Source organism: Rattus rattus, chromosome 6 (genome assembly GCF_011064425.1).
Source record: "Rattus rattus isolate New Zealand chromosome 6, Rrattus_CSIRO_v1, whole genome shotgun sequence".
NCBI lineage: Eukaryota > Metazoa > Chordata > Mammalia > Rodentia > Muridae > Rattus > Rattus rattus.
Window position 1 is genome coordinate 7,538,636 of NC_046159.1, and position 25,769 is coordinate 7,564,404.

At 38.8% G+C, this 25,769-nt stretch overlaps 1 protein-coding gene across 8 annotated transcripts in view; it reads right to left on the reverse strand.

Annotated features, from left to right (window-relative positions):
* LOC116904522 (solute carrier organic anion transporter family member 1A3) overlaps positions 1-25,769 on the reverse strand; it is a 39,363-nt gene that overhangs the window by 13,348 nt on the left and 246 nt on the right. Inside the window, exons 2-10 of one of the 8 annotated variants that reach the window (XM_032907305.1) lie at positions 23,915-24,000; positions 22,942-23,083; positions 18,230-18,362; positions 13,076-13,182; positions 12,513-12,659; positions 11,977-12,075; positions 10,695-10,916; positions 2,124-2,288; positions 1,161-1,356 (exon numbers count right to left, since the gene is read on the reverse strand). In XM_032907305.1, the coding sequence (XP_032763196.1) occupies positions 1,161-1,356; positions 2,124-2,288; positions 10,695-10,916; positions 11,977-12,075; positions 12,513-12,659; positions 13,076-13,182; positions 18,230-18,362; positions 22,942-23,074 (1,202 nt within the window). In that variant the 5' untranslated portion in view covers positions 23,075-23,083; positions 23,915-24,000. The remainder of the gene's footprint in view (positions 1-1,160; positions 1,357-2,123; positions 2,289-10,694; positions 10,917-11,976; positions 12,076-12,512; positions 12,660-13,075; positions 13,183-18,229; positions 18,363-22,941; positions 23,084-23,914; positions 24,001-25,769) is intronic. The other 7 variants (XM_032907304.1, XM_032907312.1, XM_032907309.1 and 4 more) reach the window with 7 other exon arrangements.

A 25,769-nucleotide genomic window follows, 5' to 3' on the forward strand; every position in this document is an offset into this window, starting at 1 on the left:
AGATGTCATCTCTATACTATGCTTTTTCACAATTATCTGTTCCAGTGGTCACATGATTCAAATCAGATGACATATATAATTTCTTAGAATTTTATGTCCGAAATTATTTAAATCTTATAACTCTTAAGAATTTTGAAAGAATATTACTTTTAATGTCTCTCTGTGTCTATGTCGATGTCTCTTTATGTCTCTCTTTCTCTCTGTCTCTGTCTCTCTATCTGTCATGTGTGTATATGTGTGTGTGTTTGTGCACACATGCACACATGTGCACAACAGCACGCATGTAGACATTAGTAATAGTTTTCTACCTTGTTTGAGACACAGTCCTGTTTTTTACTGCTGCAAGGCCCGAATAGCAGGCCCATTAACTTTCAGGGTTTCCTGACTATGCTGGTCAATTCCCAGTATTAAGAATGGAGTTACAGATACCCAACAATATTACACTTTCCATGGATTCTGGACATCTGAATTCAAAACCTCCTGTCTGCTCAGCAAACACTTTCTTACTGAGTTATCTCCTCAGACTTTTGAGGGAAAAAAAAAGCTATGAGTATATGCTTGATTTGATTTAAACCCATTGATTAATTATGTAACTAAGCCCTAAACTGAGTTACAAATTCCCTATACTAATACAGAATCTGACCAGAAATCCCTTAAAATACAAAATCTAAGACCACAGACTATATGAGGTATAACTATACCAGTGGCATATAAAATAGATGAATTAATTGACTTACCACGTATTAGATTCATTATTATAGATTTAAGCCTACTGTAAGAACCTGTGAAGGCTTGTTGGCTTGTATAGTCAACTTTTAAAGCTCTCTCACTATGGGAGTATAAAATACCTGGATAATTTAAGCTAAAAGCTCCAGGTTACTTTCTTTTATTGCAATATAAAGCTGACTAAGATATTACCATGACAACCATTACAGTACATGGAATCAAAAAGTGACTCATACGCATTCCGCAGTCCTTTTTTAATAAGTTTACACATAGTGTTGGGTGGTATAGGATTGATGGATGGGAAAAAATATAACCTAGCCATGGATCACTGTCATTAATTCATAATAAAGTGATCTGGTCATATGGAATACTGGAAGAAAATTAACTAGAAATTGTGAAAAGGTTATGGAAACAACATTACGAAAACAACATACCTTTCATAAGAGTTAGTCAAACCAGCAACTGGGACATTATCACAGGTAATTAGGAAGTTACAGAAACCAAAACTATATTCAGACAAGGATAGGCAGAATGCGAGGCATGCAGCTGTCTTGACAGTGATCTTGAATTTCTTCATTATGAAGCCAGCAATTAAATATCCAATGCATATTGCAGGTAAGGTATAAACACCTATAAATGCAAGGAAATCGTATTTATAAAGACAGCAGAAAAATAAAGGTTATAATTTTTCTAATACATTTTACTTAAGAAAACATTTAGTTCAATTCTAGTATACAGCAGTTCTAATCCCCACTCGCTCAAATGTCACATACAAAGGTGTTCTCAAATGCCCCATAACATCAATTTTAAAAGACAGTTAACATTTATTTAATCATTTGCAGCAAGTTATAAGCACCTTATGAGCTTCACTTATGATATTAAATATTTCACGTATTTCTTTCCACTCTGTTTATTGGGAAATTGGTTTAGTTTCAGGTGGCTTTGAAAGTTGTACTGAGTCTAATCTTTTCAAGGGACTGAATTGGAAGGAATGTGCAGAGCAAGAATCATAGCCCAGATGTAAAATGTGGAAGTAAGGTACAGATTCTCAGTGACTTAACTCTGTATTTGTCTTTGAATTAATATATTTGTGTCTGAAAATTGAATGATATGAGCTTCTCCCAAGATTGCAATAACTATGATGATTTTCCAATTTGATTGGAGAGAAATCAAAATGGGTTTGGTTTTTTGGGGGGAGGGAGATGGGGGGAGTGGCCACTTTCTTGATTTCCCTGGAGCCTGGAAAGAAGAATTTTACAAAAATATCCTAAGAGATTGCATTTCATTGTAATTTCCTAGTAACACTATTTTACTGTTTACCATGCCCTTGGTTATAGGGTTGACCAAGCTATCATGGGAGGAGGAAGTGCTATGAAGGAAATAATGAAAGTATGTACCCATGAGGGAGATGACCTCTGCAGTGGATTTTCCATATTGGTTTTCAAGGTACTTAGGCAGGAAGCTAAAGTAAATGTTAAATGCATTGACCTGGAGCACACTTATAAGTGTGAACAGCATGTAAATCGGGTTGCAGGAGAGGCTCTTCAGGAACGGAAAGAAATCTGAAATGAGAATGTATAGAGCCCATCAAGCTAACTTGGCCTTACATTTTGTGTCCAGTGTTCCCTAAAAAAATCTCACAGATTCTGTGCTGCAAGACAAATGCATTTGATAAATCTTCACCCCTTTGGAGTTAAAATTCTATAACATTGCTTAAGTCACTTCTGGAAGTTAGTGACAAAACTGGCTATATAAAAACCAGAAGGAGCTTACTTCCAGCCAACCCACTTGGCACAGGTCAAAGCCATCTCTCCAGACACTCTCCCACACTCAGAGACAGCTTGACTCTCAGGAGGTCCATCATGACCAGGCTCACAGATGAAACACTCCCAGTCCCAATACCTGGCCTAACTGGGACACCCACAGGGCCCAGTAGAGGTGGGACCTATCCACCCTGCTAGAGAAACATCAATCTTCCAATCCAGAGGTCCACAACTGTGCCCAGGAGCAGATCAGCTGTCCCAGTCCCTAACTCCCCAACACCCACATCCAGAGACAGATCAACTCCCAGGAGGTCCATCATAACCATGATTGCAAAGACACCCTGATCCAAGGACATCTATCATAAACAGGCTCACAGGAGGAAGAGGATCCAGTCAGAGACATCAAAATCAGTTAATACCTGAGAAAAGCAGATGGAGAGAGGCAAGAGCAAAAGCATAAACAACAGAAACCAATGCCATTAGACACCATCAGAACCCTCTTCTCCCGCAACAGCAAGCCTTAGATATTCTAACACATCTGAAAAGTAATATTCTGACCTAAAATCCCATGTCATGAAGATGATAGAGGACCTTAAGGAGAATATAAATAACTCCCTTAGAAAATATAGTAGAACATAGTAAATAGGTAGAAGAAGAAAGACAAACATCCCTTAAAGAAATACAGGAAGAAACAACCAAATTTGTGAAGGAATTGAAAAACATAGCTCAGAATCTAAAAATGGAAATAGAAACAATAAAGAAATCACAAAGCGAGTCAACCCTGGAGATGGAAAACATAAAGAGATCAGAAGTTACAAATGTAAGCATCACAAGCAGCATACAAGAGATAGAAGAGAGAATGTGGTGAGGACAATACCATAGAAGATATTTACACAACAGTCAAAGAAAATACAAAGTGTAAAAAGATCCTAAGATAAAACATCCAAGAAATTCAGGACACAATGAAAAGACCAAAGTAAGAATAATAAGAATAGAAGAGAGAAGAGATTCCCAATGCAAAATGCCAGGAAACATCTTCAACAAAAACATAGAAGAAAACACAAGTGCCAGCCCAGGTTTCTATACACAGCAAATCTATCAGTCAACATAAATGGAGAAACCAAGATATTCCATGATGTTGTTGTAAAAATATAAAAAATAATAAATCTACACATAAAAGAACACACAACACAATAACTTTTGACCCAATTGTAAGATATAATTGCCCACCTAAACGTACAAAGCCATGTATACATCCATCCCTTAAAAATGTTTGTAACAACCTGTAAAGATACAGCATGTAATCTTAACGTCACCCGCCATATTGTCCTGTCTACTCCTCCTCCTGTCTCTTCCTCCTTTCCATTTCAGTATCCTCCTCTTCTTTCAAACTTTTCTCCCACCCATCCTTCCTTCTCGTCCAATGACAGGCCTCCTTCTATCTTGTATCTGCCTCACCTGTGACATTATCCTACACCATGACCAAAACAAATTTAAACAATATCTGTCCAATAATCCAGCCCTACAGAGGATAATAGAATGAAAACTCCAACACAAGGAGGGAAACACTACCCAAGAAAAAACAAGAAATTCATCATTTCACAACAACCCAAAAGAAGAGAACCACACAAACATAATACCACCACTAACAACAAAAATAACAGGAACCAACCATCATTGATTGTTAATATCTGTCAACATCAATGGAATCAATTCCCCAATAAAAAGACATAAGCTAACAACCTGGGTATGTAAACAGGACCTAGAATTTTGTTGCAAACAGGGAATACACATCAGTGTCAAAAATGGACACTACCTTAGACTAAAAGACTGGAAAAATATTTCCAAGCAAATGGTCCTAAGATACAAACTGGAGTAGAAATTCTAATATCCAATAAAATAGACATTGCATCAAAACATATCAAAAGAAATGAGGAAGGACACCTCAGACCCATCAAAGGAAATATCCACCAAGAGGAATTTCAAGTCTGAACATCTGTACTGCTGCAAATGAAAGGTCACCCACATTTGTAAAAGAAGTGTTACTAAACTTCAAACACACATTGATCATCACACAATAATAGCGGGAGACTTCAGTGTCCCACTCTTACCAATGGAGATATCATAGAAACAGAAACTAAACAGAAACACAGTGAAGCTAACAAATTATGAGTCAATGGATTTAACAGATATCTACAGAACATTTCACCCTAAAACAAAAGAATATACCTTCTTCTCAGAACCTCATGGTACCTTCTCCAAAATTAACCATATAATTAGACACAAAACAAGCCTTAACAGATACAAGGAGATTGAAATAATCCCATGCATTCTATCAGATCACCATGCACTAAGGCTAGACTTCACTCACAACAAAAATAACAGAAAACCTATATCCTCATGGAAACTGAATAACTCCTACTCAATGATAACTTGCTAATGGAAGAAATTAAAAACTTTGCAGAATTTAATGAAAATGAGGACATAGCATACCCAAACTTTTGGGACACAATGAAAGCAGTGGTAAGAGGAAAATTCATAGCACTGAGTACCTTCATAAAGATATTGGAGAGATCCCACACTAGCAGCTTAACAGCACATCTGAAACTCTAGAACAAAAAGAAGCAAACATACCCAAGAGGAGTAAATGGCAGAAAATAGTCAAACTCAGAGCTGAAATCAACCATTAAAAACAAAGAGAACTGTACAAAGAGTAAACAAAACTAAGAGCTGGTTCCTTGAAAAACAATCACCAAGATAGTTAAACCCTTTGCCAAACTAAATAAAGGGTACAGAGACAATATCCAAATTAACAAAAGCAGAAATGAAACAGGAAAAATAACAACAAAAGATGAGGAAATTAAAAAAAAATCATCAGGTCTTATTTCAAAAGCCTATATTCAACAAAACTGGAAAATCTAGATGAAATGGATAATTTTCTACAGAGATATTAAATATTAAAGCTAAATCAGGATTAGATAAATTATATAAACAATCCCATAACTCCTAAAGAAATGGAAGCAGTCATTAAAAGTCTCCCAACAGGAAAAGGCCCAGGGTCAGATGGTTTAGTACAGAATTCAACCAGACCTCCAAAGAGGAGTTAATACCAATACTCCTCAAACTTTTCCTCAAAATAGAAAGAGAAGGAATACATCCTGATTCACTCTAGGAAGCCAGAGTTACTCTGATACCTAAACCATACAAAGAGAACTTCAGACCAATTTAGCTTATGAATATCAATGCAATAATACTCAATAAAATTCTTGCAAACTGAATCCAAGAGCACATCAAAACCATCATTCACCACAATCAAGTAGGCTTCATCCCAGGGATGCAAGGATTGTTCAATATACCCAAATCCATCAACATAATCCACTATACGAGCAAACTCAAAGAAAAAAATCACATGATCATCTCATCAGGTGCTGAAAAACCCTTTGACAAAATAAAAACCCTTCATGTTAAAAGTCTTAGAGAGATCAGAAATGCAAGGCATACACCTAAGTGTAATAAAAGCAATGTATGGCAAACCAACAGCCTCATCAAATTAAATGGAGAAAAACTTGAAACGGTCCCACTAAAATCAGGAAAGAGATAGGGTGCCCACTCTCTCCCTATTTCTTCAATATAGTTCACAAAGTTCTAGCGCAAGCAATTAGACAACAACAGGAAGGCACAGAGATACAAATTAGAAAGGAAGAAGGCAAGGTATCCCTATTGGCAGATGATATGATAGTATACATAAGCAACGCAAAAAATATTTCTACCAGAAATCTCCTACACCTAACAAACAACTTCAGCAAACTGACTGGATATAAAATTAACTCAAAAAATTAGTAGTCTTCCTCTACACAAATGATAAATGGAATGAAAAAGAAATAAGTGACACAACACCCTCCACAATAGTCACAAGTAATATAAAATACCTCGGTGTGATTCTAACTAAGCAAGTGGAAGATCTGTATGATAAGAACTTCAAGCCTCTGAAGAAATAAATCGAAGACGACCTCAGAAGATGGAAAGATCTTCCACATTCAGGAATCAGCAGGCTAAAAATGGCCATCTTACCTAATGCACTCTACAGATTTGATGCAATTCCCATCAAAATTCCAACTTCACAGAGATAGAAAGAGCAATTCTCAACTTCTTCTGGAATAGCAAAACTCCAGAATACTAAAACAGTCCTCAACAATAAAAGAACTTCTGGAGGAATCACCATCCCTGACTTCAAGCTGTGTACTAAACAGCAATAGTGATAAAAAACCACATGGTATTGGTACAGAGACAGATAGGCAGAACAATAGAATGGAATTAAAGACCGAGAAATAAACCCACACACCTATAGTCACTTGATCTTTGACAAAGAAGCTAAAACCATATTGTGGGAAAATGTCAGCATTTCAACAAATGGTGCTGGTTTAACGGGTGGTCTGAATGTAGAAGAATGCAAATTGATACATTTTTATATCCTTGTACAAGGCTCCAGTCCAAGTGGATCAAATATCTCTACATAAAACCAAATATGCTGAATATAATAGAAGAGAAAGTGGAAAAGAGCCTTGAACACATTGTCACAGGGGGAAATTTCCTGAATAGAACATCAATGGCTCAGGCTCTAAGATCAATAATCAACAAATAGGACCTCATGAAACTGAAAAGTTTCTGTAAGGCAAAGGACACTGTCAATAGGACAAACAGCAACCTATGCATTGAGAAAAGATCTTTATCAATCGTACATCACATAGAGGGCTAATATTGAAAATAAAAAGAACTCAAGAAGCTAGACTCCAAAAAATCAAATAAACTAATTGAAAACTGGGGTACAGAGCTAAACAAAGAATTCTCAGCTAAGGAATCTTGAATGGTCAAAAAGCACCTAAAGAAATGTACAAGTCATCAAGAAAATGCAAATCAAAACAACCCTGAGATTCCACCTTACACCAATCAGAATGGCTAAGATCAAAAACTCAGGTGAGAGCAAATGCTGGAAAGGCTGTGGAGAAAGAGGAACACTCCTCCATTGCTGGTAGGGTTGCAAACTGGTACAACCACCACTATGGAAATCAATCTTCAGGCTCTTCAGAAAATTGAAAATACTTCTACCTAAAGATACAGCTTTACCACTTCTGGGCATATATCAAAAAGATGCTCCCACATATTACAAGGACACATGTTTGTAGCAACTTTATTTACAGAAGCTGGAAACAACCCAGATGTCCCTCAACAGAAGAATGGTTACAGAAAATGTGATGCACTTACACAATGGAATACTACTCAGCTATTAAAATGGATGACTTCACAAATTTTGTAGGCAAATGGATGGAACTAGAAAATATCCTGAGTGAGGAAACACAGACCCAAAGGATATACATGCTATATATTCACTGATAATTGGATATTAGCCCCAAACTCAAAATAACCATAATACAACACATAGACCATATGAAGCTTAACAAGAAGGAAGGCTAATGGGTAGATACTTCAAACAGACTTAGACGGAGAGGCAAAATAATTACGGGAGGCAGAGGGAGGTAGGGACTTGAGTAAGAGAGAGGAAAAGGATGGGGGCAGGATCAGGTATGGGAAAAGACAGGAGACGGGTCCAGAGGGCCAGGAGAATAAATAGAAATAAGTAGCTGTCAGGGAGGGCAATCTTGGCGAACCACTAGAAAGTCCCAGATGCTAGGGATGCAAGGGGCTCCCAGTATGCTATGGGGATGACATTAACCAAAATACCCAATAGCAGGGAGATAGAACCTGAGGAGACCACCTCCCATAGATAGGCATGGCCCCAAGTTGAGGGATAGGGCCACCCATCTTTTTCAAATTTTTTAACCTAGAACTGTTCCTGTCCAAAGGATGTGCAAGGACAAAAATGGAACAGAGGCTGAAGGACAGGCCATCCAGAGATCACGTCACCCTGAAATCCATTTCATGTGCAGACACCAAACCCTGACACTACTGCTGATGCCAAGATGTGCTTACAGACAGGAGCATGGTATGGCTGTCCTCTGACAGGCTCTGCCAGCATCTGACTAAGACAGATGCAGATACTCACATCCAACCATTGGACTGAGCCTAGGGATCCTAAGGGAAGAGTTAGGGGATGGACTGAAAGAGCTGAAAACTGGATCCCTTGGAGCTCCCAGAGAACTAAACCAACAACCGGAGAGCATACATGAGCTGGTCCATGGCTCTTACTACATATGTAGTGGAGGACTGCCTCATCAGGCATCTGTGAGAAGGGAAGTGCTTAATCCTGTGCAGGCTTGAGGACCCCAGAGAAGGGGGATGCTAGAGAGGTGAGGCAGGAGTGGATGAGTGGATGGGGGAGCACCCTCCTTGAGGCAAAGGGGAGGGAGAAGGGGTGGAGGTTTGTGGAAGGGATACAAGGAAGGGGATAACATTTGATATGTAAACAAATATAATGGTTAAATTTAAAAAAGAACTGGAAAACAAGTGTGCAGCAAGCCAAACTATGAGGAGATGGATTCAAGTCTGTGGCCACACGCACACTTTCATTTCTTTTTCTCCCCTTTCCCTCTATTAATAATCCACCACTCGCTAGAGTACCTAGTCTGTTCTTTGAAAATTACAAAGGACTCAATTTGATGAAGTTTGAGTTCAGAAACTGATGCTGTCACTCCTTTAGGCAAGAACGGATAAGCTAAAAAACCTTTGGAGAGCTCCAGCAACTATGCTGCTGCCCAGACAACCTCAGCTTCTCAGCAGAGCTTCACAGCAGACCATGCATTAGAAGCACCTCGTGATGAAAGCAAGCATCTCAATATGAAGGTTGCATTGTAAGGAGTGCTGCTGATGAAGTTGCTGTATTCACCTTCTAAGCAACTTAACTAAAGCTTCTCCCTGTTTAAAAAGCTGAGCCCAGTTTGTAGCCTGTCTCTGCTAAATGGGTTGGCTGAAATTCACTCTTCATGGTCTCTTTCCTTTTCATGTCTTCCTGTCTTCTGTCTTGATTTTCTAATTTTATATTTGCCTTAATAAATTGTCTAAAATTTTATTGAGAGAAAAGAATCAAGAAGACACCATTTAGAAGTGGAGGCGGAACAGTTTAATGAAAAGAAATGGACTGTAATGGCAAAAGCCATCGCTATGAGTGAGATGGTTGCAGTCTGTATTCCTGGGAGCTTTGGAACTCACTCATGACTGTTGAAATCCCTGACCTCCTAATCGAGTCTCCACAGCTCACAAGTGTCTTCTCTATGTCTTACTCTCTGCTAAGCTCTTTCCTAGTTTTGAAGTTTAGGTTGACCTGGTAGCCCGAAGTCACACAGTAGAGTCAATATTTCCCCTTTCAGGAGAAATGGTCACATGACCATGAGTCTGAGAAATTTCAAGCCTCTGCACTGTCTTCCAGTGTGGCTTGGCTGCTCAGCCATGGTCTCTAGTGTTTAAGGCAGATAAGTGACCATTCAGTGCACAGTGGTGTTGGAGGATATGAGTGATAGAATTCGCTGGCCCCTCCCATCTTCCAACTATACACTGTCAGAATTCCAGAGCTCAAACCACATCCCTTAAGCACTATCTCTGATCTCTGGAGAACAGTAATCAGGTCTCAACACACACCAGTGTGGAAGCAGTGCCAAGTTTTAAGAACGTGTGTCGTTGAGCACTCCAAGGTCCCACCCTAGCTTCTCACAGAAGCATCTCTACTCTGCATGGCTGCTTAGGAACCTTCCTGCTCACTGTACAACAGTCTGTTCTAAGGGAACAACAATTGCCCTGTAAACTATTGCACACCTTCCATACCAAGGATTATGTCAACTGTCATGTTTTTCCTTCCAGTCTTGTTTTCAAGGATGCTCATAGCTGAACTAACATTTTCTTTATCAAACAGGTTTTCCTTCGCCACTATCTACAGCTTGGATATCTATTTCCAGTTATTCCAGTTATTTTTTAACTTGGACTAATATTTACTGTAAAACAGGATTGTCAAAACAGATAGGAAAAAATATTTGCTTATTGAGTGTTCAGACTGACTTGAAATTTCTATAAAGTTTAATTTAGGGTAAGTCAGGTTCCCTATCATGTCAGTTGTTTCCAAGTGGTGACTGGGGAAGAGGAAGACATCTAACACAGTAGGGATGATTACTGACAAGCTGTCTTATCTCAGTACAGGTGACAAGTGTCCACAAACCACAGATCCATCTAAACCAAACAGAGTTTAGTTTCCATGTTTGCCTTTAGTGATTCCTCGTTTTTCTTCCTTGGCCTTTTCTCTGTGCTTCTCCTCTTTGGCATTTTCAGTTCCATCCACATTTTCCTGTAATCCTTCCTTTGGGAGTGTTTTGGGAAAAAAGAAAAAGGGAATGCTAATCAGGATATTCACTCCTGCACAGACCAAAAAGCCGATCCACCAAGCACCGACCCAGCGTATATCTGTGGGAGTTATGGTCAGGTCATCTGTGAAGAAATACGGATACTGCGTTAGCTGGCATCATTCTTTCCTGTGTAAGCTGAAGAAAATTATTGACGTTCTTAATCATTGTAATCTAGTCACAATTTGTTCTTGTTCTTTTTTGAGACTTGAGCATGTGATAACCACATCCTGGGAGTACTGACATCTACCACTCTGCTTGGCTAATTCAGACATTTAGAAAAAATGTCTGAGGTTGATCAATAGGGTGAAGTTAAAATTAAATAAGAAGGAAAGGTTCCAGAGTACTACATTGAATATTATTGAAACCTAAATTTCAAAAAGACAGAAACAATATTTATTTGAGACATTTTTAAGAATAGCTTTACCCTGCTGTAGTCTTGTCTCAACATATCACAGTAGGTGAGGAAGGGGGTTGCAGAGACAATTACATGGCTAAAAGTCATTGTTGCTCTCTCAGAAGTCGTGAGCTTTATTCTCAGAACCCACATGGAAACTTAGCACTGCCTATTACTCTGATTTCAAGAGATCTGATACCCTCTTCTGACCTCGATAAGCACCCACACACACAGTGAACTACCCACCCCATCCCTACATATATATATGTATATGTACACACACACACACACACATATATATATATATATATAGTGAATTTCATGGTATCCTCATATATTTTACATTCTGTGTATTTATTTTTGAAAATACTAATTTTATATAGCACTGTTTGGTGATATAATTGAGAGCACTAATTCAATATTTCTGCCTGTTGTGTGCAACCTTTATAATGTTGTGCTCACCACATAACTAAAAGGTCTGTTGTGTCATCCACAGTGTCTACCTCATTGAATAAAACCCATGTGAGTAAATCTTTTGAAACAAAATATGCAGCTGAAATACAATGGGAGAATGGAAGATCTTCAATCAGAATGAGGCACTTTACCCTTACCTCTGCTCCTCTTAGGTCTGCCATCTGTAAGTGGTGATAATTTACCTAACTGAAGATCAAAGGAGCCAGTGTTATAGCATTCCTGAGCATTCTCCCACACCCAGGCACTGGACTGTATAAACAAAATGCATTGTTACCTGTATTCACAGACCCTGTGTCTACATAAATGCTTGCACAGAAGGATCCCAACAAAAGTCCAAATAATGGGCCAACCATCTTTCCTGTTTCTAAAATTCCTGGAAGTAAACAGAGACAGGACATTACATAACCATACAAAGAATTTTTGCTTGTGCACACACACAAAAAGGCCTTGACATTGAACTATTTTTAATCTTAGATTGCTTTTCCTCCGTTTGCAGATCTGGGTATCAAACCAAAGAACCTAGAAAAGTACTCTATCATTTGGCTACATACTACCCTACTTCAGGTGTTTTTATATATTCAACATGTAAAAAATAACCTTAGTATCTATGAGACATGTACATATGCATATACATATGCATAGGTATGTTATATATACATACATTGGTTACTTCAAACATTGAGGAAGAAGCTCCAATCATTTGAACAGTCTTATAACCAACTGTGCCATAGTACTCTGCCCACTATTCTGGAAACCATAAAGCAATGGTAAGAATAAATAATTGATTTCTACCCTGATTTTGAAACTTACCAATGTATAAAGGAGAGTTTTCAGATTTGGCAAAGTCTTCTATGTAGGAAACACCCAAGGGCATGATGGGAGTTTCACCAATTCCACGTATAATATTTCCTACCAGTACATATATCCACATTAGTGATTTCACTTCTTTCATACACTCTGCATTAAAACAATAGAAAGCTTCATGAGTATTTGTCAACCAAGTGTTACTGACAGTTCAAATTTTTCTGTAAATAAATTTTCAAGTTAGTGTTTCATTACAGCAACAGAAAACCACATAAGACCAACCATATAGATCACAGCCTGGGTCTAAATCCATCCTTCTAAGTCTTTTTCCCATGTGGGACTAACTATCAGAATGTTGATTAAGAAGCAAAGGATTCTAATAAGTATAAGCAGTCTCAGGAGGAAGAGTAGTCTAGGTTATTAGACATCTCCCTTCCATGAAGAGGGAAATAAATTGTGTTCATTTGTCTCACATGTCTACTAAACCCAGTGTCATATTAAAACCCTTCATAAAAGAACATTCTGTGTCTGAGTCTCTGAGCTGAAAGCAATGAGAAGCAGGAGTCAACCTGCTGGGTCTTGCGTTGGATTTAAGGTCTGTGTTTGGTTCTCCATACACAAGAAGCTGTTTGAGGACAAGTTGCTTGTAGGTAAAATCGTTGTTTCATATTCATATCTGTGTGGACACAGGAAACATTCACAGTGAGGAGCTGACCACAAGGAGAGCATCTGCACATTACTGACTCCTGCTTCCCTGAAAACAGGGCATCTAGAACCAGTGATCTCCAGAGCAGTCAGTCTAATCATCAGGAATCGTAAGGCAGGACCAGTGAGATGATGCGCCAAGTAAAGTACGTGCTGCACCTCATGACCTGAGTTCAATCCCGGAAACCCCCATGAAAGTGGAAGGAGATAATGACCGCAGCATAGTGTCCCCTGATACACACACACACACACACACACACACACACACACACACACACACACACACACACACACACACACAAATAGGCCGAAATCAATGTCAATAGCTTGGACATATAGCTCTAGTTTTAAACTCTAAAACTGTATGAAATGGGCGTGGTGTCTCATGCCAGTTGCCCTAGCACTTGAGAGGTGAAGACAAGAGCATCAGAAGTTCAAGGCCACCCTCAACTCTGCAATTCAGAGGCCAGGCTGAGCTTTAAGATAGCCTCTGTCAAAAATAACAAAACAACCTGGATGATAAAAAGAAGTAATCAATATTACCAAAAGCAAAAACTTGATAATCACCAAAAACTTGTCACTTTATGGTTCGTTAGCTCTGAAGTACACATAGGTTGACAAAACTTTCAGATTCTCTAATGGCACCTCATGGTGATTTCTAAATTACCATTTCCTAGATATAACTGTCATGACATAAAGAACAGAGACAAAAGAAAAAGAAAAACTCAATAATGTAGAATTAAGAAGACAAAGCTTTAGAAAGACACAAACACAAAGCAAGACACCTACCCTGGGTTCTCTGAGCTTTAGCCCTAACCTTCCTTTCTGTGAATTGAAACAATCATTCTTTCATATGTTCAATAACTTTGACAGAGGAAAAACTCTACATATTCATAACAAGAGGTGACAGAAACTATCACCTGACTACATAGAGCCATGGGACTAAAATTACTAACAAACTATATTAATTTCACTTGAGCACATCACCAAGGAGCAGGAAAGAAAATGACTAAATGCAAGAGAGGTAGAAAAATTTGTCCATCTAAGTCTCTGCATCAGAGAATATGCTGGATACATTGCTCACCTTGGTTAGAGGAGAGACACCCAGAGGAAAGCATGAGCCTGGGCAGCTCAAGTCTGCAGTAGTTGGGAGCTGTATTCGCCAACATTCTAATTTCTATTCTGCACGATATAGCAAACAACTCAGAATAATTCTTCCTTATAAAACCTCTCTGGATGTCCCCAAAATGGTGGCCAGAGAAGTGGTGGGCAAAGGCCTATGTCTCTCAATTCATGATAGTGGGAGAAAAGGTCAGCTTCAAAGAATTACCTCTTTTGGCCGATGGAAAAATGCAATAATTGCCAAATATTTCATGACATTGATTTGAATAGAAAATAAAGAAAAATACATAGATGATTAGATATATAGATATAGATATGATAGATAGATAGATAGATAGATAGATAGATAGATAGATAGATAGATAGATAGATAGATTCTATTCACAGACTTTCTGTTCCCTTCAAAAACGCTTGAGAAGATAAAATAGCCTTCATTTGGTTCAATATCCACTTTAAATTCAGTTGTTCATTCGAGGTCCATTTATTTTCCCAATTGACAATAAAATGGCAGTAAAAAGTAGGGTTCAACCAGACAAGGACTCAAGTGGAGGCATAGAATTACCAACTCAGCCACAAATCCTCCAACCTACAATTTTTTTCTCTCTCTTTTTTAAATTGGATACTTTTTATTTACATTTCAAATGTTATTCCCCATTCTAGTTTCCTGTCCATAAGCCCCCTATCCCCTCCCTCTCACCTTTTATAAGGGTGTTCCCCTCACCATCTACCCTTACCACTCCCCCCGACATTCACCTACACTGGGGGTCCAACCTTGGCAGGACCAAGGGCTTCTCCTTCCATTGGTGCCCAGCAAGGCCATCCTCTGCTACATATGCAGTTGGAGCCATGGGTCAGTCCATGTGTAGTCTTTGGGGAGTTGTTTAGTCCCTGGAAGCTCTGGTTGGTTGGCATTGTTGTTCTTGTGGGATTGCAAACCCCTTTAGCTCTTTCAATCCTTTCTCTATACCTCCAATGGGGGTCCTGTTCTCAGTTCAGTGCTTTGCTGCCAGCACTTGCCTCTGTATTTGACATGTTTTGGTTGTGTCTCTCAGGAGAGATCTATATCCTTTCCTGTCAGTATGCACTTCTTAACTGCATCCATCTTATCTAGTTTTGGTGGCTGTATATATATATATATATATATATGGGCCACATGTGGGGCAGGCTCTGAATGGCCATTCCTTCAGTCACTGCTCTAAACTTTGCCTGCCTATCAGCTCCTATGAATATTTTTGTTCCCCTTTTTAAAAAAGAAGGAGTGAAACATCCACATTTTGGTCATCCTTCTTCTTGAGTTTCATGTGGTCTGTGGATTGCATCTTGGGTAATTCAAGTTTTGGGGCTAATATCCACTTATCAGTGAGTGCATACCATTTGTGTTTTTCTGTGATTGGGTTACCTCACTCAGGATGCAAACTGGTACAACCTCTCTGGAAATCAGTCTGGAGGTTCCTCAGAATATTGGATATTGCACTACCTGAGGACCCAGCTATACTTCTCCTGGGCATATACCCAAAAGGTGCTCCAACATACAACAAAGACACATGCTCCACTATGTTCATAGCAGCCTTATTTATAATAGCCAGAAGCTGGAAAGAAACCAGATGACCTTCAACAGAGGAATGAATACAGAAAACGTGGTACATCTACACAATGGAGTACTATTCAGCTATCAAAAATAACGACTTCATGAAATTCATAGGCAAATGGAATGAACTAGAAAATATCTTCCAACCTATAATCTATCGTGCCTGTAGGATATATAGGGATTTCAGCCTAGCGTAATCATCATCAGAGAGACCAGAGGGACTTCATCCGGGAACTGATGGGGGCAGATGCAGAGTCCCACAACCAAATAATAAGAATTCAGGGAGTCTTTGGGGGAAATGGAAGGAAGGATTGGATAAGCCAGAGGGGTTCAAGGAAACCATAAGAACATCGTCCACAGAATCAACTGATTGGGATTCAAATGGGCTCATAGAAGTCAGGGAGCCTGATTGTGCCTAACCTAGGACTTCTGTGTATATGTTAGGGTTGTGTAGCTCGGTGTTCTTATGAGATTTCCAACAGTAGGAGCAGGGATTGTCTGACTCTTTTGCCTGACTTTAGGACTGCTTCCCCCTTTCTGTGTTGCCTTGATGTGAGAATGTGTGCCTGCTCTTATTGTAGCTTGTTATGCCATATTTGATTAATGACTGTGCAAGGCTGGCCCTTTTCTTATCAGTGGGAGGAATTGATCTGGGGATGGAGAAGAGAGGCTGATGGGTGGGAGCTAAAACTGCTATAATTGCCAATCCTAGCTTTGATCCTGAGCATTCATAAAAACCGGACATAGTGGAAAATCCCTGTAATCCCAGCAGTCAGACAGTGTAGACAAGAGGATCAGAAGGTCATGATTGTTCTTTATTACATAGTGAGTTTAAGGGCACTATGAGCTAAGGAAGAAAGGGAGGGAGGGAAGGAGGGAGAAAGGAAAGGGAAAAAGGAAAGAAGGAAGAAAGGAAAAAAGGAAAAAAGAAAAGAGTGAAGAAATGGATGGTCTCTTGAATACCAGATAACTCCATGGGTAAAGATCTTGAATGCAAGCTTCCACCCCAGGTCCTATAGGATAGTCAGAGAGAATTGACTCCTGAGAGTATTGCCTGACCTAACAAGAAAGCGTGCACACACACACACACACACACACACACACGCTCGACCAACAGAATATACACAAAATAAAAAATAGCTAAAAAATTTTAAAAATGCAAATGAGAGATTGAATGAGGTTTAAGGTCCATAAAATTTTGAGATTGGGTTGTGAATATGTGAACAGCCACTGCCTCAGAAGGTGAAGGGGAAATATAACCATGCTACAGGGCACAACAGAGTATCTTCTAGGCCTCCTTGGAAAGCTGCATGAAGATTCTCCCATTGCAGGGCCCAGCTGGGCACACAGAACTAAGTCTAAAATGAGCGTTAAAGTGCACATAAGGAATAGCTAAATCCTCAGGCTTGCTCTTCATCTCTCCGGCTGGAAATGCTCAGAGGTTCAGGAGGATCCAAACGGATACTCTGAGGATACAGAGGCTGAAAATAAAAGTCATTATGTTTTTAAAACTATCAATACTAAAAGATTATATTCCATTTTTTTCAGGTTAGCCAATCTCTAACCCTTCAGCAAGAGCAGACAATTCCCACCCAGGATGAAAAGTTAGTTACGCACATTTCCAAAACAGCTCAAAATCCAATCTTTCTCAATCACTAACCAGGCCCTGCTCAATCACTTGTTGATCATCCATATCTTCTTAAATATTCTCCCTTAAGTATGAATAAATAACCAAGGCCATTATGGGAGACACCCTATTACAGTAAATCAAAGAAAAAGAACCTACATTTGAAGAAGGAGCCAGAGACAATGAAAATAGATGAAGAGTCCCACAGGAAAAGATACTGAATTCTTGAGAACATAACAAGATGTTCCCTCAGAAGAGATATATTAGATAGAGAAGTATGCTTGACAATAAAAGTTTTAAAATATGATGATATGAATTATATATTCAATTATATTCAATGATATGAATTATATATTCAAGAGATTGGATGACAAAGTTAAATTTCCCAGGAATACCAAAGAGATGAGAAGGCAAGATGTTAAAAATAGAAAATTGTAAGGTATGAATGAAATCTAAGATGCCGATGCTCAAATAGCAACAGCAGAAAGGAAAGGGGCAAGAGAAAAATAGCAAGAATAAAAGTGTACCAAAAACTTGGCAAAATATTTGGATCAAAGGCAATTGACTGAGGTGGCAAAGGACTTACTCAAGTAGTCATTCAGGCTATGGAGCTAGGAGAGCTATCCTCCCAGAAAGGAAATTCTGAATCTCATTTCCTGTAGGTTAAAGTTGAATACTCACCGGCCCATGAGGAAATGAGGTAGTGATATTATGAAGCAACCCAGACCCATAACTGCACATCCAACACCAATCACGATAGGTCTGTGCAGTTTCATTCCAAAATAACTCACGAATATAATCAACAAAAGATTTCCTGGGAGGAGGGAATGAGAACGTACGTTTCAGTAAAGTATTAGCAGCTCTTAGTCAACAGCTTCTCCAGCATGTAGAAGTCCTGTGGTTGAAACTACATTTCAAACTTAAAGAAGCTAATGCATTTGATTGTCTTCATGATTTAGGTGATTTGGTGTACAAAACTTTCTACATGTTGAGGGAAAAATCAGAAAATGATTTTGCTGGCTTGTTGCTCTTAGTATCTCTGGAAATTTTAATGAAGGAAAAGAATGAACTGTATGGTAAAGTCGAATGGCTCCACATGCAAGCAAACAATCTAAAGGTTTCCAAGTGTGCCCGTGAAGAGAATCTCTTTCCAGCAGCCACAGAGGTCAATTGCAGAAAATCAAACTGAAGACCTCATTATAAAGTTGACTGAATTACTTTGAAAAATCAAGTCTCAGCCTCAGAGGGTGTCAGCAATTAAAGTAAGGGCATTAATTGGTAAATAATGGGATCCAATGAGTTGGGATGGGATGTGTGGGAGGACCCTGTTAAAGTTCAGAATTTTGAATTTTCAGATTCTCAAAAGTTTACCCCATTTGACAAAGTAGTACCCTCAGCCCCACCCCTTGAAATAATGCCCTTTTCACATGAGGAAATTAATCCCTCAGTGTCTGATAAACCAGCAGTGACTTTTGCTGAGGGAAATGCCAGACAAGACAATATTGATGTTTCTCAAAGCCCACCAATGGTTTCTTCTAAGACCCATAACCAGACTCAAGGCAAAACAGCCCCTAGAGGGGAGGAGATGGTGGCTGGTGAGTTGCCTTCCTAAGCTCACCTTAAAACAAGCTCATGTTTTCAACAAATTTATCTCTTTTGTAAACCTATAAGCAACAGGAAACCCCCTCAGATCTACCTCTCATAGACAGACAGACTCCATCCAGATAAGTACATCTGCCAACCAATAGCCTGAGTTCCTACCTGTGACCTACTCCAGGGTGGGATTCCCCTCCTGTTCCTGGGATTGGGACTCCCCTCATCCCAGCCACCAAGAACTAAGGGTTTCAAATGTACATATAGGAGTTAACCTACTTAACTTCATTCTCTACCTCTAGTATATCTATATAGTCTCTGTATGTGTGTGTGTGTGTGTGTGTGTGTGCATATGTGTATGTGTGTGAATGTGCATGTGTGTGTATGTGTGTGCATGTGTGTGTGTGTGTGTGTGTGTGTGTGTGTGTGTGTGTGTGTGTGTGTGTGTGTGCATGTGTGTGTGTGTGTGTGTGTGTGTGTGTGTGTGTGTGTGTGTGTGTGTGTGTGTGTGTGTGTGTGTGTATCTTTTCAAGACTGGCCATTTACTCAAAAATCTACATCCAGGAGACATCCAAAGAAGCAACCCACAGATACTCCAATCTACTCTCACAGACACAGATGCTTCTACTGGACCCATTCATTCTCTCTACAGATGGCGCCACAGACCCTGGACAACAAGGAAATAGCCAGCTGTCCTAAGACTAGACCCATTTTCTTAGGCTACTCAGAGGCATGTAGCCCCAAAGTAGGCAGGACATAGCTAAAGATCGAAATGATCCTATTCCTGCTTCACTACTGTCCTGGTTTAGTTTTTCCTTTTTGCAATTAAACTAAAGGGGACGATTGTTAGCATTCCTTCTAGGCTCTGCCCCTCAGTTACTTGGCAGCTGAGTTTAACTTTTGTACTGCCTTGCTATGTCCTCAAATAATGGTGCAAAGATATGGAGAGAGGTAAATTATTGACCAAGCTGGCAGGTTGCTGCAAAACTGCCAGCAGAATGCCCAGCAAATGCTATTTTCACTAGCCAGTGTGGATTACTTTCTCGCATAATTGTCTCTACATAAGACTTTTCCTTAAGTTACCTGTCATAGAGACTGGTGATGTAAATAGTTAATAATTTTCTTTTAATGAGATTTTTTAACCTTTAGTCTGTAATCCATTAAGTTCACAGAATTTTGTGTTTTCCAAGAAATTAAAGTTGTCCATAAACTTGGATGAGAATTATTTTCAATAATAATTAACTTGGTGTTAGCACTTCTGTAAAGGAAGGAGCAGTAGTGACATGAGCAGTCACAAATATTTCACCATTAGAATTATAAATAGTGGTATATGACATTGTGGTTGTTGCAAATATTGCAAACTATCATGGAGACAATAACTACTTAAAAATCAGAACTAGATAATATTCACCTTGATGGTTAAAAGCACAAATCTTCCTGTCTAATGGGCTGTTTCAATGTTCTGACAATTTTATCTGATGTAACTAGCTTCCTCTTTACCTATATAGTTTAATTCTGTGCAACTGATTATTATCCTGAAGTATCAGTGGGTTTTCATGATGAGTCCTTGAGCATAGAAAGATTAATATCTACTTCTAACCCTATACCGGCACTCTGCCATCTGAGTTATAAAAGACATACCCACAAGCCCCAGTCTTTACTCATTTCTCATTCCTGTGTAGCAATGACTTCCATCTTGCCATAAAACTGGGCTAACTCCACCTCCACAGAAATGATTTGTTGTTTTGCCCTCCACAATTTCCTTCCATATTCACCTGTCCATGTCTCTTCTCTAGAAAACCTTTACTCCTTCCAGAAACTTCCTTCCCTAGCACAGTATGTCTGGTAGAACCTTGGAAAGTCAGCGGACCATATTTGCTGAACCTAACTGATAGAACACTAGCAGAATCTGTGAAAGGTCTGTGTGAGGCATTCATCCTAACTCCACTGAAAGCCTAGAACACCGGTGAAATGGGAAGCAATAAGGAGCTTGACCCCAGAAGACAGAATGGAGCATCCTTAGTGTGGGTGAGCTTCTGCTCAATCCTAATTTTCCTTTCCATTTTTATTAAACACATTAAAAGCAATTAAAGGGATGCCAGGATTCATATTGGAGAGGCAGGTGATCTTCCTGAGATGGTTTCACCATGAAGAGTACACATGGGGGTACCCATGACTCCAGCCTCATATGTAGCAGAGGATGGCCTTGTCAGGCAACAATGGGAGGAGAGGCCCTGGGTCCTGTGAAGGCTCCATGCCCCAGTGTAGGGGAATGCCAGTGTGGGGAGGAGAGGAGGAGAGGGTGGGTGGGCAAGGGAGCACCCTCATAGAAGCAGTGGGAGGGGGTATGAGACAGGGGTTTCCCATAAGGGATACCAGGTAAGGGGATAACTTTTGAAATGTAAACTGAGATGGATGAACCCTTCTAGGCAAGGCTGAAGAGACTACATTTTCAGAAAGTTTTCTGCTATTAATATTATGTATATAATGTATGCATATGTATATGTCACTAGGTATATAGCACGCCCTATTGGACAGATTTCAGCAGATTGACAAAGGTGTTCTGTCTTATAGTGATGCTATATAGACAAATAGATGATTTCTTAATTCTTAATGATGACCCTATAAGAATTCCTAAAATTATTAAGCCCTTTAAAATAGGACTACTATTAAACTCTCTCTGATATAAAAATTGCAGTGAAAATTCTGCCAATCTTCAAGTATCATGAGTTAATTGCTTCTGAATTGGAAAGCAGGAATTTACAACTTAGGACATATTGCAAAACGTTATAAAGCTAGTGACAGATAATGAATGTCTAGTCTTAATGGGAACACATTTAAATGTCTCTATTGTAAACTTCTTGTTCAATTTATGGATTGAATTTATGTTTGAGCTTTTAATGAATTTTTCTAAAAACTAAAATATACTTAGAAAAATATGTGATTTATTCCTCTAGAAAGGTACAAAAGGAAACTCTATGAATGATTACATTGAATGGCATTATTACATCAGAGCAGCAAGAGTGAACAAGACAAATACAGAGGCAGATGCTCGCAACCAAACATTGAACTGTGAATGGAGTCCTCAGTGGAGGAGTTAGAGAAAGGACTGAAGGAGGTGAAGGGATTTGCAACCCCTTAGGAAGAACAATATCAACCAACCAAACACCCCAGAACTTCCAGGGACTAAACCACTAATTAAAGAGTACACATGGAGCAACCCATGGTTCCAGCCACATATGTAACGGAGAATGGCCTTGTCAGGTAACAATGGGAGGAGAGGCTCTTGGTCCTGTGAAGGCTTGATGCCCCAGTATAGGGGAATGCCAGGGTGGGGAGGAGAGAGGGAGTGGGTGGGTGGGCTGGGGAGCACCCTCATAGAAGCAGGGGGAGGGGGGATCATCAGACAGGGGGGTCTCAGACAGGGGTTTTCCATAGCGAAAACCAGGTAAGGGGATAACATTTGAAATGTAAATAAGGAAAATATCCAATAAAACAAACTTGTAACAGAAAAAGAATACAATAAAATACAAAGGGAAAGTCTTTACCACTTTTTGACTTATCAAATGACAGAAGTAGATATTAATAGTCTATCTTCTACTTATCATAAAAAGGTACAATGTCAGTGTATGTTGTACAAATTAGGTGCCGTCATAAGGATATTTACATAAGTGGCTACTTCACTACCAAATTTTATACATGTATTTTTATTTTATATATATTTATAAATATTTTATATTTATTTTATTTATCTATAAAATAAATATATATGAGTATAAATAAATATAAATTTAACTCACCTATCTCAAAGCTCCCATTGATGAATCCAACTATAGCTGTGGGGATACCGAATTGTCTCTCTATTTGTGTGAGCATGGAACTCATGAAAGTTCCTGATAGCGATTTGGATACATATGCACATGTTAATGTCATCAGAAACACCTAAAAAGAAACAATGTTTAAGGAAAAAAAGAAAACTTTGATTTCTGATTATGTATCTGTCATCTACTGGCAAAATTGCCATCTATAAGATGGATGACTGTGTCCAACATAAACATCCCTTGAATATCCAAGAAACCTTAAAGTGTAATCTCTCCTCCACCATGCTATCCTCGCTCTGGCCATGCAGTTAGAATGACAGGTAAGCAGTTGTGTTGTTGATAGGTATGGCTTTGATCTTTTATCAGTGTGTGTTATTCATACAGAAAGACATGGAGTTGTGACATGGACTTGTTCTATGTAAGACACAGCTATTGGTTTGCTTCAGCACTACACTGTTACCTGTAGGACACGTGCTGTCCAGTTAAGGAACGGGAGGAAGAGAACCCAGAATTACATCAAGGCATTGGGTCGGCAGCAAGCCTACTATGTTCTCTAAGCAGGAATGACAGGTCTCTGGAGGTCCTGGGCCAGTTTATCACTTTGTCCTCTTTCTCTGCATTCTTTTAGACAGCATAGCTGTGTACAGTTAAGAATCCTCATTACCTGCCGATGAATGATAACTCACCTTGAATGATGTAACTAATAACTAATAGTTCACCTACAACTCACCTTGAGTGATGTAGTGAATTAGCTTCCTGGTTTCCTCAACTTATTGTCCATTTGTCATCAACCAGCTACTGGAATTTCTGTACTATCTCACCCGAAATTATATGCATATAATACTGTATTGGATTACTATTTCTTACTTGTAAACCTATTGTCACAAGAACCAAATAATTTGAATAAACTTGAGTAGAAACACATGCAAAAAAAATTGAAAAAAGTGAATACCAAGTTCAGTATGGTTCAAAGTATACACTTTTGACTTCTAATTCCAAATTCCACTGGCAGTGATGTTCTTTTCTCTCACTGTAAATCTTTAAGAGGACATGAATTTAATTTAATTTAATTTTTAACTTTCCCATGAATTTTATAATTCAGCTCTTATATTTAAAGAAAAATCTATCAAAATTAAGAATCTTAATTGAGAGAACACTTGATACACTTACATTTTGCAGAAGAAAGCAAGCCCATGACTTCTCAGAAAGTAAAAGATACCAGTGGCCATGCTCATCCAGACCCAGTGCTACCTAACACCAGTATTTATATAGCGAATCCTACTGACGTTTTACCTCAGCACTCTAGAGTCTGCAGCAAACCCCTTCAGAGCAGACTTTTCAGGCTTACTAGATAAGTTTCTTACCAGATAAGCATGTGTGTGTGTGCGCGCGTGCGCGCGTGTGTGTGTAGATGTGCATGCAGGATGAGTTCATGTTTGCGTATGTACATAGGGAGACCAGAAGACAATCTCAGGTATAATTCCTCAAGCTTTGTACTTTTTTATTTGTTTCAGCAAGGACTCTCACCAGCCTGGAATTCACCTAGGAGGCAAGGCTGGCTCTTCAGTGAGTGTTGTATATTTATCAGCCTGACTCCTACCTCCTCACCCTGGAATCAAAGTTATGTGACTCCACACATAGGAATAGTTTTCATGTAGGCATTGTGGCCTGAACTCAGGCCCTCCGGCCTCCGTTATCAATCAAGGGAGCTCCCCAGGCCCCTTAGGAAATTCCCCTTCATTTTCTTTTAGAAAGTTTATTAAATTTGCTGTTTTCTAATTTCATATATAGATGATATGCTCTGATTATCCATTGCCTCCTCTCCTCTCCCCCTCTCTTCCCTATCAAGACCCTTATACCTAGCTGTCTTTTTCTAAGGTTCATGAATTTTGCTTTACATTTTTTTTGACCCATGTAGCTTAACCAGGACCATCTCTGTAAACATTGGGTTAGAACCAAATATTTGTGTCTGGTGACGTCGCCAATATATGTATAACTGAAGGCCATGAAGGTCATAATTTTTCCTCTCCTGGAAAACTTTTCCTATCATATTTATAAATTTAAGCAGCAGGAGTTTCAGTATGGTATTGTATTTCTTTTGACCACTCTAACATTCTAGATAGTTCTAAATTCAAGGAAGGAGGGAAATTTGATTGGTTTTAAGTAGTTGCCTCTAACTTCTGTCTTTTAAAAGAACTGTTTTAGCATTTTTCCATAACACCAATATAATAACATAAAATGAGCTTTTCATAGGTAAATTGTATAATTGAGAAAATGAACTTTTAATATGATAACTTATAAGGAACATCTTAGAGAGGAACGTTTGCAGGACTCTCTAAAACTAGACAGATACTCAAAATTCCTGGGTTAATATAAGTTCTCATTTTGTGATGTAAAAATGACTTTGGAGCTATGAGAATAATAATTGTATCTAAAATACTGAAAACCAACAAACAATACAGCTAAAAGAATAAGCAATTTTCTTACAAAAGAATGATTGTTGTATTGCCAAACCTTGAAGAAAATATTTATCCTTCTCATTGATTCATAAAGTCTTTGCATATTAATAGAGTTCTTCTGCAGGGAACTGTTTCCTATCTGTGACCTCTGACCTTCTATTGGGAGCCCCTAAAGGCCGAGTATTAGTTTGACCTCTAACCTCAGACTAAGTTCTAGCAGAACATAATACATAACTTAAAAATATTAAAGCACATTCTTCTTTAATACCTTCTAAAGCTCTTTAACTTTTCTGGATGAATAATCCTGGTTTGATATCCCTAATATTAAATTAATTTCTTTAAGTCAAG